The following is a 16753-nucleotide window of genomic DNA, read 5'->3' as shown; positions in this document are numbered from 1 at the left end:
CATTCCCCCCGCAGAGTCCACCACAACTCCCCATCGTTGACGGCCCGAGACGGGTTAGAGAACTTCAGAACAGGAAATTAAAACATTCCCACGGTGAGTCGATTGCAGTTAATTCTTATCATCTCTATTTGATTCTCCTTGCGTGCCAGCAGCACGCGACGCCTGAGTGAAAGACGTCATGTGCTTATCTCGACCTCCTTGGTCGTGGCGTCTGTACTATTCGCAGCATTTCTCCATGACGCCCTGGGAACCTCCTAGTGGAGGTTCCCAGGGCATGTGTGCTCCTCGAGGGGTCATTTATTGTCACACTCCTAGATAGCCGAGTAGCAGAAGTCGAGTAAATGTAATCTCTATAAGATATGGCGATCATCTCTTCCATACCAACACTTCAGTCCAGCAGAACTATCTCTAGTCGTAATAGTAATGGGCATTTTCTTTGCCGCTGCCATTCCTTTAAACATATCTTAATTCTACCTCCCAGCGTTCTTGGGAGCCCTCCACGCATTCTCCAGAATTCTCGCTCCTTTTACAACACATTCTTTTCGTCTTTTCGTCATACCCATCCATCCAAATGGACCACTCACGTCCTGTCCTGTCATCTCAAAGATACTCTCCAACATCAGACTACGCATACGAAACCGATCACGAACTAATGCCTATGACACGACAGCCTCTTAGTAAATCCACGGGCAACGTTCAATCACATAGTCTGGCTACTCTGGCGCTGTGTAATCACTCCTTATCACCACCTCTGCATTCTATACCAACACCACCTATAGTCCCAATACAGGCTTTGACCTCGACTTATGGGACAAGCTTTCGAGGTGGACGCTCTTTACACCGAGATGTATCGTTACGAGAGTCACCAATGGGTTATCCGAGGGGCAGAAAAAACCCCATCTATGCTTATAAGCACTTCGCCGATTATCGTAATAAAGTAATGCAAAAGGAGCTCGAAAAGGAAAAACCGATATGGCCGCTATGGTTGGAGGATGCCTTCCTCGATGGTAAGTAGCCGTAGCTATAGAGTTACCAGGAACGCTCTGTGCTAACTTATAGAAGCTCTCCTTTTAATCCCACAGATGGGCCGGAAGAAGTTCAGCTCAAAGACCATCCTTTACGGGCGGAATATGCTCATCACAGAATATCTATGGATCTACCACTGGCTCTTACATCCCCCACAGAACGGAGAGGCTATACCAAACAGACAGGAAAGGGAAAAGGATCCGGACGATCCGAAAGGAAAACCTCACCCAATGTACAGGGGGCGAAAGCAGGTATCAAGCCATATCCAAGTTTTGAAAGGCTTCTTCGCTACATTGGTCACTTGTAAGTACACCTAAGGCCGCGAACTATTGAGAGACTCTATACTAGCAGGCAGAAGTGGCTGACCCCGTCTTTAAGTCAACTTCATATTTCCAAGCAAAAAAGACGCCAAGGAAGAAGATAGAAAGTTAATAAGGGACGATGACGACACAGAATCCTTCAAGAACAACCGAGTGCTCATCTCCATAGCCGACGGTCGCCTTCCCGATGAAAGGCCAAACTATGAGTACTTCGCTCGCCTTCTCAGTGCTGATAATGATGTTTTCCTGCGACCAAAACAATGCTGGATCTTCGTCTCGTCGTCTCAAGTCATCCTCAAAGAGAAGCATTTGAAGATGGACGACGGCACTACGAAGAAGCAGGTTACAGGATGTACGCCTAGCGGGCACTGTCTCAGAGAGTCGGACTACCCTCATCTCAAGCTTAATGACGGTAAGGAATACAAAGACTTACCACGAAACGGGGACCAACCGACTGTGCTTTTGCACGAATACACAAGGTCACTCGCGCAAAAGGAATCATCTTCAATTAAAGACATATCCAATCGATGGGATGTCCATTTCCCTGAGCTCAGAGAAAAGCTCCTTGCTGCACTAGACGACACGCACCCATCGGACGAGAGGACATCACGGTGTGTTGTTGGACCCTGCGACACTTTCCAATTCGAAGTGACGCTTGACTTGCACGCAACGTCCAAATTTCCTGACGGATCTGAGCTCAATGGCATGGTTGAGCTCTCGATAAACAGGCCTGAACTACACAACCAGAGCTGGAGGTCTGTGACTTCTGTCGTAAAGCCAGAAGAGCTTCATATCTCCGGGTCAGAACCTGACTTCTGGGACCGCAGCAACCCTGTTGAGGTTATCGTCTCACATCGTGTTGGCTGCAATGGCATAGGGCGATGCGATTGCGCATCTCGTGGCAGCCGCGATACTATCGGCGTTCCGTTCCCGGCTGCGAGCTGGGCTAATACTTTTATTAAACTAGCACCATACGTGACGGCGGAACGGGAACGTCGAGAACGCAAGGGCCGCGAGCAGGATTCTACTAGAGCATCCCAGCCTTCCCGAGCAGAACGCGAAAGCGCAAGAACGAAGAAGGAAGACAGCGGATCGGACAAGGGTGGCAACAAAATGCCAACTCCCAAAGAACTCTTGTCTCAGGTGGCTATGTATCAAGAGATCTGGTCTGCACCCAATGAGGGCCCTGGCAATGGTATCGAAGGTGGGAAGCGCGGATGGACAAGGCGCGCAGTCATATTATGGACCTTCGTCCCTGTACACGACAAGAAGAACGAGAAGGGAAAGACAGTCACCGTCGCCCCCGGCACGAATTGGCGCTTTCTAACCAAGATCGACCCGACATCTGAATACCACCAGCAACGTGCGTATATGCCGGGCTCACCTTCGGTCTCTCGTGATAATGTTATGTCGCCTAATCCTGGTTACCAGGCCCACCTTAACGCCTCCATGCACGAGAATCTAAGCGCGGCGTATGAGGCTGCTCCTGTCCTACCATCAAGCACATTGCCAAGTCAGCACCACCAACATTCTCAGCACGCTTCGCATCATCATAGTCACCCTCACAGCAATAACCATAACCATAACCATATACCCCCGGGCCTAGATCTCCTGGAAGGCTTTGATAATGGCCTCGTTACACCGCCACCTACGGCATCGCTAACGGGCGGTTATCCACATAACTTTGACGATAATGCCAGCGGGGACTCGACACTTCATCATCAGTTGAGCTTCATATCAGATGCCACGAGCGGTGCCGGAACCAACACTATCCCTGCCGAGATTACCGGCGGCAGTAGTCACAGCGGCAGCAGTGCTGGCACAGATCATTTCCTCTCCGGCTTAGGCGTACCCGTATCATCATACGAAGACAGCTGGACAGTCTCAGCGCAAAGCAACGGTCTTAGCCTCGACACTACAAGTTGGGGAGTGGGCGTCAGCTGGGCAGATCCCACAGGCGGTCTAACTAGTGCAACTACAAGCGCCTCAACAGGAGAACCGTTATGGGCTAATTCTCTCCCCGGTACCGTTAGCGAACACAACTCCCGTGACACCAGCTTCAGCGGCGCGAGCAGTTCGCATTGGGGCGGCCCCGGAGCCGAGGAGAAAGAATCCTCCCTATGGGCGAGCAAGACAGAGCACAGTTCTCACCATCAGTACGCCGCCCAACAGCAGCAACAAGACCCATGGGCCTCGTGGCAGGCTGCAAGCACGGACCAGCCTACTTGGAACATGGATACACAAGATTTTGCACTAGACCTGGGAGCCACGAGCAACTCAGGGTTGTCGCATACGAATATGCGGTCCCACCCGCAGACCCAGGTCGCAGGGCGTAAGCGCTCGCGCGCGGATAGCGTTGGTGCGGGTGCCGGGGACGATACAGTGTACCCCGTGCACTCTATGCGGAAGCTGTCACATCCGACTGCCCTTCCCAGCGGCCGGGGTCAAGCGCAAGGGCGGACAGGCCAGACCGCGCCCACCGCTGTTATGGATGGTGGGCAGCAGGGCTACTTGTAAAACTGCATTGTCCATCTACCTAACCTAGGTACTCTTTCTTACCACATTTTACTGTTGATCTCCGGTGTACACTATTATTACTACTATTACTACTATTACGGTCTACGGTTTTCGGCGCTCGTCAACTTAGGTTAGGTGTAGTCATATTTTGGAGTATAGCTTTGATTAGCATGGCATGCACTTACTTGTATTATTGGCAGGTAGGCGTTCTACTTGGGGTTTCTCTGCCGGCCTTTGATCAAGCGCCGCTGGTTCTTTCGGGGAAATTAGGAAATGGGACGGTTCGGCGGTAAACGGTGTTTGTATTAATTTTGATCTTTTATCGTGGACTTGCATCTATGCAACTATATTATATCACATCTATAGTTATTGAAGTCTAAAATCCTTTCAGTGATATCCGCCCCCCCTACATGCTGTAACTAATGCATGTGACATCAACTATTCAAATCGTCTAGTCTTAATTATTGTGTCCGCCATCTAAGATGAGCAGATTTCTTTGAGAAGTAGTTAGATTATGAGGCCATGGAATCCAATTTCTACCTAGTCAACGTAGGACAAAGCTACCGAGCACCGGAGCATGACGAACGGGTTGGCGGTGTAGCAAGATTTCGGGATAGGAAACCTTAAATCCAAAAGCAAGGGCGTAAGTAGTCGACACGTTAAATACCCGAATCCAAACAGCGCTTTAGCAGTTTGGGGAACAACGGCTTTACAGACCTCGTGTTTCAAGCAGGGAGAGCTTTTTTTTTTTTTTCCTCGGGAGGTCTTAGCAAGCAAGGGTCCTTGATTGGGGAATCAATCTATGTCAGTTTCCCTCCAAAATGCTACCGCGCGGATCGGCAGCAGGGAAAACCCCCTTGCTATCAGGGTTAAAAATGGGCGAATAGATGATCGGCTCAACTAGCAAGGGTATCTGGGTGGCAATTAAGCAACGATAATTGAACGATTGTGAAACGGTAGTTAGTGGTCCAGGCTCTAGCAATGGGTAGAGATCTTTTAAAAGCTGGTTATCAACTTCGACTTGTTCGACCTTTCCTATCCGCTACGCTCAGGGGAACGAAAGTATATCCTAACCTTTTTCGTAGATGGGGGGTATATAAGGAGAAGTCTCTATGTAGTATCGTTGAAATCAATGCGTTGAAAAAAAAAGGCGAGATTTGAAAGCAATAACCGATTTTAAGCTTATCTTAGTCGGAGAACTGCTTGTCGTCGGTATGAGAATTTGACTTATGCGGCGCTTAACAATTGCACAAACGGATATGTGAGTGGGTATTCTCCCCCCCCCTTTTTCGATGATCATTCCGGCTTGGGCATCTCCTGTAATTTTCGAAGCACGGCGCGTAACGCAAGAGAACACGAGACAGGCCTCAAAAATTCATTCCAGAGGTGTAGGTGTAAGGTCTACGGGTCAACAGTAGGTAAGCACATACGTAGAGAATATGAGAACTACCCGAAAAGCCTCTTGCCAAGGCGGCGGGTAAAGTAGCCAACCAAGTCGACCGTATTAGAGAGGGTCGCGACAATGATGATACAGGAAAGCCAACGTCATTTTACGTGGCCTCGCACAACGGTCTTCCAAATACCTTGAAGAAGGCTGGCTGCTTAAAAGCCTTAAGCTGGTGTAAAAGGTAGCTAGGTCCCATAGATAGGCCAGAAGAAAAAAAGAGAAACAAGAAACAAGAAACAATCAACAGTTTGGCCAATTTGTAGCCTCTCGATGCGATGAAGATTTGTAGCGTTTTGTCGCAAACCGGGGTGGGTATCGTCACTTGATTGGTCACGATGCAAAGAATTAAGAAGACGGAAGATTATCCACAGATTGCCCACAGATTTGCCTACTAAAGTGGAGATCATATGGAGAAAATCCGATCCAAAAGGCGCTACGAAGACGAGGTAATTCCACATAGTACGTATTAATATCTAGGTTACTTTTATCGGTTGCTACAGCAAAAAGGTACAAATGCTTATCGTTATCAGTAATTTCGGACATTGGTACCTGCATGAGCTAAACCCTAATCAGATAGATCCCGCCATGCTGTGTCATGACCCCAACCCCAACCAACCATCCACATCTCGGTACATCCACATCTGCATCAACATCAACATATGTAACTATGTACGTACCTTTAATAGTCATAGTCGCATTACAGTACATTACATTACATTACAAGGTGAAGGTCTACTTCGTAGGTTGGGAACATAGGTAATACGCATCTCATCTAGAGGCGCGCATTAAACCCTCGTCCCCAGACAGGAAACAGCCGCTACGAACAATGTCCGCCTATCATGTACTCCGCGCTATTCTAGCAGATACAGTCAAAACGCTCTACTGTCCCAACCTGACCTGAGAACAAGGCCGTCATCATGAGGCCGGAACTCTACAATGTTAAGATGGGGCTAGAAAAATACGTTATAATTTATATCATTATTTCATCCGGGCAGAACCGCTCTCATGTTGACGAGAAGTAAAATCACGTCTTATGTTCTTGCATGAAGATCGCATGAAGATTGCATGATACTTCGTGCGATACCATACTTAGACCTCTTGTCTTTTTTTTTCTTTCTTCCGATATTGAGTAGACCCCAAAGTACTTCAGAGTTGGATCATCAGGTAAAATCTGTTACAGAAATCCAGCCTGTTTGCTCACCATCTAACAAGTACATAGATCTGTATGCGCGGGACCTCCCCGTTCTAAGTAATTCGGCCATTGAATCATTCGAAATCGACAACTTCAAGGAAACATTCACACCTTATTTCATTATCTATTATACAAACATCGACGGGTTGATTCGGTAGAGGACTCAGTAATCGATTTTGGCACCTGTCTGGGGTTGTAATAACCAGGCACCACCACTTTGTTAAAAAAAAACAATACCAGCAGAACAATCACTCTTGTCCCTCGTCATTATCAATCATCCAACAACGAGGTCGATTGTTCTTTTCTTGAGCCACATTGTTCTGGCCCATCACAAAGGAAACAATTCTGCCTGTTTCTCCTACCTCCCAGGGCAGCCTGTCCATATCAACAGCCCTGCTCCTTACCCATTCGCCTTTTTCTTTCAAAAAAATTCACGAACCTACATCTTCTTATACGCAAGTTTTAAAACACGCTTCTTCTTTTTATTACGAATTATTCTATCAATTTCTTGTTCATCGAACAAACCCATTTCAACCTCGCGGCCATAAGGAACACTTCTAAGACATCCGTCCTCTCGAGGACCTACTTCTTCTAGTTTTATCTTTTTTTTCTCCTCTCTCGCAGGCGAGACACTCAAGTCAACATCAGACAATAACAAAAGTTATCCCAAAACTGTCTTAATTCACCTTCAAGATGCCGTCTTACAGTATTTCTAAGGCGATTTCGCTTACACTTGTCGCGGCCTCTGCCGTCGTCGATGCTCACTCCTGGGTCGAATACGTCCGCAAAATCGACTCCACCGGTGCCTTTATAGGTTCCCCGGGCTTTCCGTATGCATACATGAACCGTTCAGCTCTCGGCTTCACCGACGATATGGTTCAGAACAAAATCCTAGATACCAAGTCTAATCCGCCCGTGTGCAAACCCAAAGCCAACGCCTATGACAAGCTAGACCGTCTCACCGCAGCTCCAGGAGACTACGTTGCCCTGCTCTACCAGGAGAATGGACATGTCACTCAGCCTGACATTACACCCCGTCCCTACCGTGATGGGCTCGTCAGCGTCTATGGTACTCTTCACCATGAGGACTCGGATGGTATTAATGATGTTCTGGGCGCGTGGACTGCCGATGGCAAGGGTGGTAACGGCAAAGGTAAACTTCTAGGAACCCACTTCTACGATGACGGCCAATGCTATCAGAATGCTGGCCACAACTTCGCTATCCCCATCTACGCCTCGCGTTACAAGGAGCACGGTCTAGAAGAGTTGTACTGCCAGACCGACTTCCAACTTCCCGAGGATCTCCCTCATGAGGGAACCTACACGGTAATGTGGGTTTGGGATTGGCCGCTTATCACCTCCGACACCACGAACGTGACCGAGATCTATACCTCGTGTGCCGAAATCCAACTTCAAGCCCCCAAGTCCGGAAAGAGCCAGGTCAAGTTTTCGGAGAACCATCCTATCGACAAGGCAGCCATCAAGTCCCAACTCAACATTCAGTTCGAGGCTACCGGTTTGGGAGTCGGCACCCACCCGCCAGCAGCACCAACCGAGACTCCCGCTACTTCTGCGGACAATGGAAGCCCTACATCGGAACCGGAAACTACGGTGGGAACTTCGACATCGAAGAAGCATCATAAGGGAGTCAAGACCGTAACTGTCACTGCACCTGCTATGACAACTACCGAGTGGCAGACCGTTACCATTAGTGCTGGTGGTGCTGGAAACACCGGGTATAGCGAGTCATATGCAACCATCAACCCTGCCCCGACCCAGAATGCAACTACCTCAGCGCAAAAAGTAGCGCCCACTTCCATCATCCCCGTCACGTCCGTCTCCAAGTTTCTGAAGGCGCGAGCTACCGGACAAGCACGACGAAACAACTACTACGCATAAAGGCCTCAAACCTTTGAGGGCAGTATGGGCTGTGTCCAATTAGTTTTTATTCCCTTCATGATACCCCTTTCATTGAACGTCTTTCATTCGGGTTTCTTCACTTGCACATATTTATTGTACCCTTTTTCTATTAATACACACTACTTCCAACGTCTGCGCCTGGCGCGCCTTATGACCCGCATTACGAAGACATGATACCTCCTTTTGTTTTTTCCTCCTCTCTTCTAGAAAAACTCATAGAATGGAAAGGGGGCTAGCATCATCGCTCTTTCGTAAAGTATAGCGTTGGCGATCAATCGCTACTCGGAAGGGAATAAGGAGGGGGGAGGGGCATTTGGCATTTGCATCAGGTACCGGATCAACTCATTAGGCAAAAGGAATACGGGGTACGGTAAATGGAATCCCACAATGGGAACAGTATCTATCTCGAAACAGGATGGAAATACCCCAGATCGGCTATTATGTTAGGCCAGACGGATGGATAGGAAAGGCGTTTTACGGATAAGGGGGGGAGGAAGGGGGAATGCTACCGGAATGCATTACACAAAATGTGTGTGCGGAATAGGAATGACTTTCGTTCGTATGCGACAGTAGCTAGATCTACTTACTGCAGTAAATTAAGCTCGTCGTGAAAATATCCACTGACTTCGCCGAAACTTCGTGACGTATCTCAGATTAATGCTCTCTCCATATCAGATCCTCGAGAGATCAAGTAACAGATGAATTTTTTTTTTAAAAAAAATAAAAGAGTACAAATAAAGGGGCCCAAGGTTCTGCACATAAATAAAAGGCGGCATTGTATTGGATCTTTCGCCTTTATCAGATCTCTCTCATGCCTTGTCTTAGATCTTGCAGCAAAGTCAATGCAGCCCTCATGCAGGGCATGTCTTGGCAATGTAACGCATCTATATGCCGATGCATATATGGAAAATATAGAAGCGAACCAATCATGGAGGTACTTTTCAATACGAATCCATCATGGCCTATCTTCTTCTAAGACATCACGCAACCCAGCCGTCCCCGGCACAAGTCATCCAGTTAACGCCAACGAGTTTTAACCCGTGCTTCTCGGCAAACTCGGCAGGCTTGAAGAAGCGGCGCTGGACGAACTCCTCGCCGCCGACATCTTCTTTCGCTAGGGATAATCCTGCCGGCTCCCGATATAGGAGGAAGAGGTACCGGTGAGGCTTGGAACTTTTGACCAAGTTATTGTATTAGTCACTTTCTTTTTTTCTTCTTTTATCTTTATATAGATATAAGGAAAGGAAAAATAAAGAAAAAAAAAAAAAATACGGACTCATCCTTCGGCCCCGGCCCAAGATACTCCGTCAACGTCTTCGCCTCACCACCCTTCCCCTCCGGCTTCAACCCACCCACAACATAATGTCTCCAAAAAGCGAACTTGGGATCATCCGGGGTTGGCGCGTCTGGATCCGTCAACATGAACAGGTACGAAGCCGAAGAAGCAGCCTTTTCTGCTTCCTCGGGCAAGAACGATATCCGTGGGGCCTGCTTACACTCCCCGGCGCGGAAGAAGGTCCCTAAGGTGACCGCCTTGTCGCCGAACGAGACGGCCAGCGGCGTGGTCGGCGCAAAGTCCGCCGGGATCAGCGCCGACGCGGGGCCCGGGACTAGGTTGGCGCTGGAGAGGGAGGATCTCAAAGCTGCGACGTGGTCGGCGAGGGACATGGTTGCTTAAAGGTACGGTATTGAATAAAATAAAGCAAGCGAGAAACTAGCAACCTATCCTCAAAATATATTCGATTTCGCAACGAATACAGCGAGCTCATTTAATATTCTCCTCCGTTTGTTCCCCCTGGCTTCTTCTCCACTTGACTGGCAAGGATGGCAGAACGCTTAGTGGTGGAATAAATACGATATAAGGCTTGGCGGAATTCAACTCAGCTTCCTTAGATGGCATAACTGAACTAACTGTAAGGACTGACTACATGCACTTGGCGTTTGGACCTTGTTGAATAGTTATCCCGATAGAGCGAGATATTGATATGAGGTAGTATATCGTAGCGTGGATTCTTTGCGGTAAATCCCCCTTAACTCATTTATATCTGGCGTATCAATAAGGGGAAGTGACTGCTACTATTGCAGCTAATTGCTTACGGTACGTAATTCGAGTACCTATGAGTACTTATGGTAAGCCATAACCACCTTCCGCTGTTTTTTATAGTCTAATCTTGGTCCTATTTCACGATCTATTCTCTTCTCGCTCGCACCTTTGAGAGTAATTCTGCCCATGACTAGGTCGAAATCAATACTGTTTATAAGCCACATAGAAGATGGCTGAATCGTTGTCTACTGGGGATGGTACGTTGTGTCGCCGAGGAATCAAATGACGCGGTTTGCCTAATAACCTTGCTTCCATCCCTATGCGTAATACTCGTGGGGTATTCGCTTCCTCATTCACTTGGTAACTTGGAAACCATGGCGTCGTTACGGCGTGAGAATAAGCTGATATCAAATTCTAGTTCGTCCTCCGAATCGGTTAGATCGCCGTATATGACTTCACATGCGCCGGCCAGCGGTACATCCATAACGGCGTCGGTCCCTTCGTTCCATATGTTTTTCCAGTCAAGGTGCTTGGCTGTCTCCTCCGGAATGGGCTTCCCTGGTTCGTTTAGCCGTATCCTGCCCTTGTGATCAATAGTAGCGATCTTAGCCGCCTCGTCTACGATAGTCTCCAACGAATTCAGAGGAAGCGTGAGGATCTCGGTGTTATAGGCGGCTAGCGCGACGTAGATGTAGACTATGAGCATGACCAAGAACGAAGGGATGGCGAGGGCCCACCAGCGATTAGGATAGTAGTAGATACCCAGGGCGTGCAGGAACGGGGAAGGCAGGTATGCCCACAACAGGTAGATGAGGAAAGTCAGAGATGAGAAGAGGTATAGGACGAAGCCGTAGTACTCGTACGTGGGCACCTTCGGGGATGCGCGCGGCACGGGCTCAAGATCGTCGTCTGAAGCATCGGGGGTGGTAGGTCGTGATGGACGGAGTAGGGACGTTAAAGATGGAGATGGAGGTAAGGGTGTTGGAGGTCGACCGTAAAATGGAGGAGCAAAGTAGTTTTGCTGTAACGGAGGTGGAGGTAAGGCCTCTTCTTCGCTCGAGGATGATGCGTCGGACTGGTTGTCTGAGAAGAAGTTATCCTCGTCTGAAATGAGCGACATCTTTTTAGATCTTGTATAATATATAGAGCTTCCTAAGTGCTATTATTTTTATTTTTTATTTTTTCCATACTAGATAGTATTATCATATTTATTTATAGCCTCCAATTGGGAGTGACAACCAGTTGTTGTCGCATTGGAAGGTCGCATTGAACCTTGAAGATTTTACTATGTAAAGTTGAATATTAAGGTCGAAGCTTAAGAAGCTTAAGAAGTACCCAAGTACTTCGTACATAACTTATTAAAGTGCAACGCGAAGATTGTACAAGGCCCACTCTACTCCCGTACCTAGCCTGTAGGTACCTAAAGGCTAACAATACATGCAGGATCTTAGCGCAGGTACATGGTTCACCAGCCACAGGCGCGACTTCAAAGGGCTGGAGAAACAATTAGCTTGGAGCTTCAACCCCTTCGACCTTCGACCCTTCAACGCGATCCGCCAAATTAGGACCACTAAATTCCCACCAATTTCCATTACCACCTTTTGTTGCCGGAGGACTTGTTAATTTGTTATACAATTTATTATCTAAAATTGCTATAACCGATATCATGTCTTCTCAACAACCACTTCCAAATACACAGCAGCCGCTTGACGTCTACGGTGGAGGTAAGTAGTAGTAGTGCATAAGCTTCGTCTTCTCAATTCGCGATTTCATCTTCACTACCTCGTGCTAACTATCCGTGTTGCTACCCGTGCTAATGCTCTCCACCAGACGAAGTATCAGCCCTTGTTCTCGACGCTGGTTACTGCCATACACGAGCCGGTTTTGCAGGCGAAGATGTCCCCAAATCAGTTATCCCTTCCTTTTACGGTAGTATAAAATCTGGCGATGGCGAAACTGCCACCTACCGCCAAGTCTTCGGCGACGAGTGCCTGATCCCCCGCGCCGGCATAGAAATAAAAAATTACATGTCGCGCAGCGAAAGTGTGGTCGAGGATTGGGATGCCGCAACCAAGCTTTGGGAGCATACCCTCATCAAGCGTCTGCAGCCCGAAAAACCAACACCGCCGAGTAAGAATGGACTAAATGATCCGGCTGAAGACGGAGAAGGCGATGTTGCTATGGAGGATGCAGAAGAGCAGGAGAAGCCCTTGGCCGAGAACCCTTTACTAATGACCGAGGCACCATGGAATACTGGCAAAGCGCGAGAAAAGGCCATCGAAATTGCTATGGAGAATTGGGGTTGTCCTGCCTTTTGGTTATCGAGAACCCCTGTATGCGCTGCATTCGCAGCCGGCAAGGCTTCGGCTTTAGTTATCGACGTCGGCGGTGCGAACACGAGCGTTACCGCTATTCACGACGGCATGATCTTAAAGCGTTCAATCCAAAAATCGCCAGTTGGAGGATTATGGTTATCACAACAAATCCGCAATATGTGGGAGAACAACGACCCTAAAATTGACATCGTCCCATCTTTCATGGTCGAAAATAAGACCCCTGTAGATGCAGGTGCCCCTGCCCAGGCGAAGCTGCGCAAGTTCCCCTTCGAGATCTCTCCGTCGTTCCGCGCTTATGAGGAGGAACGCCTCTTGACCGAATATAAGGAATCCGTCGTCGAAGTCTGGCGAGGTCCCGGCAGGTACTTGAATCCGGGTAACGAGGACCTCGTTCGGTCGCAACCTGGCCGTGTGTTCGAAATGCCCAACGGGTCGAACCAGATGTGGCGAGAGCAGCGGTTTAGGGTTTCAGAGGGTATGTGGGATGAGACTGCAGCGTTGCCGACACCAGATCCCTTGACCAAGGCTCAGACTATCCCAGAGCTTATCAAGGCCGCCATTAACGCGGTCGATGTAGACCTAAGACCTAACCTGCTAGGGAATATTGTAGTGACGGGAGGAACAAGCTTGCTCAACGGATTTGGTGACCGCCTTAACAATGAGCTGATGGCCATGTACCCCGGCATGAAGATTAAGCTACATGCCCCTGGCCTAACGACGGAGCGACGCTTCGGTGCATGGATTGGAGGCAGCATTCTCGCAAGCTTGGGAACGTTCCACCAAATGTGGATATCGCGTAAGGAGTACGAGGAGAATGGAGCAGGAATTGTTGAGAAGCGATGCAAATAGTAATAGTCGTCAGAGACTCACATTTGCATGTTCATGATAATAAAGGGTGGATATGTATCCGCTCAGGCGTCCGGAGTTCGTAGATAGTCGGCCAGGCAAGCAGGCCGAGGCACTCTTATTACCTAGAGGGAAACAAAAATAGGACTATGGAATAATTTTTCCACGAAAATCAAGTTAAACAGATAATTTTCAATGCTGTCTGTTTCTAGTTCACCATATTCGCAAGTGATCTTGCAACGCCTCTCCGTTCCCCCAACCTCTTTAACCCCCCCTTTTTATTTAGTCCCCGTACCTTCACCACCCGTTCCATCTTGGCCATACATCGATAATCTCATCTTCGCGGCCTGCATTCCTGGAATCTATAACTAAGTAATAGGCGTGACCTGCACTTGCTATACACGAGTGATTCGGCCAAATTCGCACGCGCTGGCCGACGCTCAGCGGCGCCTCCTCTTCCTTCCGCCCGACCCACCGCAGCACGCCGTGCTCCTGGCTGATCTTCGCGACCTGCCAGCCGCCGTGGACTTCGGGAAAGTCCGACCCCGGCGCGGGCTGGGTGTCGGCCAGCACCCCCCACGGCATCACCAGCCCCCAGGCCGAATACCGCTTCCCGTCGGGCTCCTGGCACGGCTCGCGGCCCAACGCGATGCTGCCGGCGTTGACCAGGGCTTCGGTGGCGCCGTCGGGCCCGCGCGCTGGGTACACCGACGCGACGTCCGCCATGACGCTGATGCCGATCATCGAGCTGTTGAGCAGGGAGAGGTCGCGCGCGTGCGCGGCGAGCTGTTGCACGTCGAGGGTCGGGTACACGCCCGCGTGGACTTCGAGGGCGAAGTTGGAGGCTTTCAGGGTCTTGAGGAGGGTCTTGAGGCGAGACGTCGGGACGGCGGTGAGGATGTCCACTCCGTTACTAGCAGCAGCGCCGTGAACGCCGTTGGTAGATGCCAGATCGGGGTGTTGGATCGTGGTTGCGGTGGGCGTTGCGCCGACGGAAAGGACTAGCGGATCCTTTCCGGGGGCTCGCTTATCGCGGACGACTTCGGCGACCTGCTTGAGAGCCTCGAATTCCTGCCCCAGAATGCCCATGGCCTCCCAGTCCTTCCGCGCGGCGTACGAGTGTCCGGCGTGGCAGTACACGCCCAGCAGGACCGAGGACCCGGCTTCCTCCGAGGCGAGCAGCTGGTCGATCAACGCGTTGCTCTCCGGCGTGCCGGGGATAACGCCGGCGCGATTAGTCCCCACGTTAACCTTGAGGAAGACAAGGGGTGGGTTTCCGCCAGACTTGGAGGCTAGGGATGCAAGGAGAGGTACTTGGTCCACGTGGTCGATCATTACCGATAAGGCGCCTGCGCCAAGTTCCGCGGAGACGAGGGCGAGCCGGTCGAGACATGATGCGTAGAGGGGGAATGAATAGAGGACCTGCACACGTGGGTAGGGTAGGGGTAAGAAGACCAGATCGAGGCTAACGGTTAAGGGGGAGAGAGGGAAGGGTATTTGCTCACATTGATCTTTCGCCCTTTGTCCCTGTACTCTTTCAGCAGGGGAACCAGCTTCTCGGCTTCGATGATGGTGGAGACTATCAGATTTACTGGAGATGAGCTCTTATCTCCAACTTGCAATCTCGTGAGCTCTTCTGTCTAGGGGTTATTCAGTCAGGTTAGCCTAGTGTTCGTCTGTCCGCGATAGGCGTCCCCGACGCCCCCTGGGGTAATAAACCATACTTTGTGGGTTTTGATATGTGCCCGCCAGCTGAGCTGTAGCCGCTCCGCGGCTTCAAGCATCAGATTGCAATTTGCCTCGACCTTAGCCAGATCCAAGACGGCGGTTGGTGTGATGACCTCGTTAAGGTTCTTCCCCACAAACTGGGTACGAAGGATATCCTTGGATAATTGCACCGCCATTGTTGAAGTTTCCCTTGCTTTTTTTTGGATTTGGTCCGTTTAGGCTCGTTTTCCTATAGTTTACTTAACACTAGTTACTGTAAGGATCCTATGAAGTCTGTAGGAGGCTAGTCTCGAGAGATACCAGCGTGTCGGTTCAGTGTCGTAAGCTGTCCCCGGTAAGTTCGACCTAGGTAAGGGTACTAGCTTCAATACCTCAATACCCCTGAGCAGATATAGAGTTCACTTATACTCTGTGCCTTACATCGTAGAGTTAGGACTACCTAGGTAGGAATACGGCGAAGGGCGCCAGTCGACTCGTGACCCACTGACCGCTAGATAAGTTCGGTATACTAGCTTGAGTTAGTCGGGCTGTCATGCATCACAACGAAAGCACCTGCATTATAAGTGTGGTTCACGATGTAACAACCCCTACATGGGAAGGTTCGTATGTTGCGTCATATTAGATGGGCTACCAGGTTTGAAGCTGGTCTGTGTTAAAGAGGATTCGAATAAGTAAAAGTTGCCGACGGACTACTGCAGACAATAACGTAGACACCTAGTGTTTAAGCTTTCGCTTTTTTTGTCCCTTCCCGTTGCGCCATCGCCAAGATAATACACGTTTCCCTTACACAGCCATGATGGAATTCCCTGCGTAGACGAAAATAACCAAACAAAGCAAAATGGCTCTACGCAGCATAACTCGCGTTCCACTCGTTCGGGTCCAGGCATGTAAATGCGGTAGTTGTACGGCTTATCCGGGCTAAAAGAGCGAAGCCTTTTGGTGCCTCAAAGCCACTGGCTAGCGTCACACTCGGATCCGCACATGCTCAGATAGAAATCATGGGGTTTTAAATCCGATCACGGAGCCGAGTGGGAATTCGAAATCCAATTAACGTCTTGTGGATCGTCGTCGTCTTAGCATACTACTATATTTCTTCTGATAGGGGGTAGGCTATATACCTAAGATTAGTATCCGTGAAAGCTTGTTATCTACTTTGACGGGGAAGACTACGGTTGCAACCTCATATATGGCGCTATCCCAGATGATATGACTTTTACTTCACTGTAGTTTATAGGAGGTATCTACTGGAATTAGGTAGGTGTCTACCTTACCTAAGTTATCATGACTATGCAGCCTAATGGAAAATAGTAATAACAATAATAACAAGAGGTAAAATGTTAAGTTTGAGCATACCTACCTACCTTAGGTTAGGTAGGT

The 16753-nt window shown here is 49.3% G+C and overlaps 6 protein-coding genes across 6 annotated transcripts; 3 read left to right on the top strand and 3 right to left on the bottom strand.

Moving 5' to 3' along the window:
* Nucleotides 1–475: 475 nt before the first annotated feature.
* Nucleotides 476–4354, top strand: F4812DRAFT_217352 (uncharacterized protein). The gene is made up of 3 exons (XM_047930408.1): nucleotides 476–1007; nucleotides 1063–1329; nucleotides 1405–4354. The coding sequence occupies exons 1-3, from the start codon at nucleotides 572–574 to the stop codon at nucleotides 3861–3863; spliced, it is 3162 nt and encodes a 1053-aa protein (XP_047786572.1). The 5' UTR covers nucleotides 476–571; the 3' UTR covers nucleotides 3864–4354.
* A 2841-nt stretch (nucleotides 4355–7195) lies between these two features.
* F4812DRAFT_463008 (uncharacterized protein) lies at nucleotides 7196–8401 on the top strand (the record flags this gene model as incomplete). Its single annotated transcript, XM_047938136.1, has 1 exon — nucleotides 7196–8401. One exon carries the CDS (start codon nucleotides 7196–7198, stop codon nucleotides 8399–8401), a length of 1206 nt encoding a protein of 401 aa, XP_047786571.1.
* A 1001-nt stretch (nucleotides 8402–9402) lies between these two features.
* Nucleotides 9403–10090, bottom strand: F4812DRAFT_463007 (PEBP-like protein; the record flags this gene model as incomplete). Its single annotated transcript, XM_047938135.1, has 2 exons — nucleotides 9403–9595; nucleotides 9699–10090. The coding sequence occupies 2 exons, from the start codon at nucleotides 10088–10090 to the stop codon at nucleotides 9403–9405; spliced, it is 585 nt and encodes a 194-aa protein (XP_047786570.1).
* A 362-nt stretch (nucleotides 10091–10452) lies between these two features.
* On the bottom strand, nucleotides 10453–11767 carry F4812DRAFT_217279 (PIG-P-domain-containing protein). The gene has a single exon (XM_047930405.1). The coding sequence runs from the start codon at nucleotides 11584–11586 to the stop codon at nucleotides 10816–10818; it is 771 nt and encodes a 256-aa protein (XP_047786569.1). The 5' UTR covers nucleotides 11587–11767; the 3' UTR covers nucleotides 10453–10815.
* A 230-nt stretch (nucleotides 11768–11997) lies between these two features.
* F4812DRAFT_443963 (Actin/actin-like protein) lies at nucleotides 11998–13864 on the top strand. The gene is made up of 2 exons (XM_047935450.1): nucleotides 11998–12190; nucleotides 12297–13864. The coding sequence occupies exons 1-2, from the start codon at nucleotides 12133–12135 to the stop codon at nucleotides 13649–13651; spliced, it is 1413 nt and encodes a 470-aa protein (XP_047786568.1). The 5' UTR covers nucleotides 11998–12132; the 3' UTR covers nucleotides 13652–13864.
* F4812DRAFT_443959 (putative serine dehydratase domain-containing protein) lies at nucleotides 13852–16185 on the bottom strand. Its single transcript, XM_047935449.1, has 3 exons — nucleotides 15373–16185; nucleotides 15154–15288; nucleotides 13852–15070 (listed from the first exon to the last, which is right to left on the bottom strand). Exons 1-3 carry the CDS (start codon nucleotides 15550–15552, stop codon nucleotides 13946–13948), a joined length of 1440 nt encoding a protein of 479 aa, XP_047786567.1. The 5' UTR covers nucleotides 15553–16185; the 3' UTR covers nucleotides 13852–13945.
* Between the last annotated feature and the right edge of the window lie 568 nt (nucleotides 16186–16753).

The sequence above is a fragment of the Daldinia caldariorum genome (genome assembly GCF_022478825.1).
Source record: "Daldinia caldariorum strain CBS 122874 unplaced genomic scaffold F4812scaffold_21, whole genome shotgun sequence".
In the NCBI taxonomy this organism is placed as follows: Eukaryota; Fungi; Ascomycota; class Sordariomycetes; order Xylariales; family Hypoxylaceae; genus Daldinia; species Daldinia caldariorum.
Note: the sequence above shows the minus strand (reverse complement) of the source record. Positions and strands in the feature narration are given on the sequence as shown.

Excerpts from the sequence above, each read along its gene's own strand:
- F4812DRAFT_217352 (XM_047930408.1), top strand. The coding sequence starts at position 572 with ATGGACCACTCACGTCCTGTCCTGTCATCTCAAAGATACTCTCCAACA. Across the intron at positions 1,008-1,062 it reads GGAGGATGCCTTCCTCGATG|CTCTCCTTTTAATCCCACAG; the intron begins GTAAGTAGCCGT and ends AACTTATAGAAG. Across the intron at positions 1,330-1,404 it reads CTTCGCTACATTGGTCACTT|TCAACTTCATATTTCCAAGC; the intron begins GTAAGTACACCT and ends CCCGTCTTTAAG.
- F4812DRAFT_217279 (XM_047930405.1), bottom strand. The coding sequence starts at position 11,586 with ATGTCGCTCATTTCAGACGAGGATAACTTCTTCTCAGACAACCAGTCC.
- F4812DRAFT_443963 (XM_047935450.1), top strand. The coding sequence starts at position 12,133 with ATGTCTTCTCAACAACCACTTCCAAATACACAGCAGCCGCTTGACGTC. Across the intron at positions 12,191-12,296 it reads GCTTGACGTCTACGGTGGAG|ACGAAGTATCAGCCCTTGTT; the intron begins GTAAGTAGTAGT and ends GCTCTCCACCAG.
- F4812DRAFT_443959 (XM_047935449.1), bottom strand. The coding sequence starts at position 15,552 with ATGGCGGTGCAATTATCCAAGGATATCCTTCGTACCCAGTTTGTGGGG. Across the intron at positions 15,289-15,372 it reads CACATATCAAAACCCACAAA|ACAGAAGAGCTCACGAGATT; the intron begins GTATGGTTTATT and ends AATAACCCCTAG. Across the intron at positions 15,071-15,153 it reads ACAAAGGGCGAAAGATCAAT|GTCCTCTATTCATTCCCCCT; the intron begins GTGAGCAAATAC and ends CCACGTGTGCAG.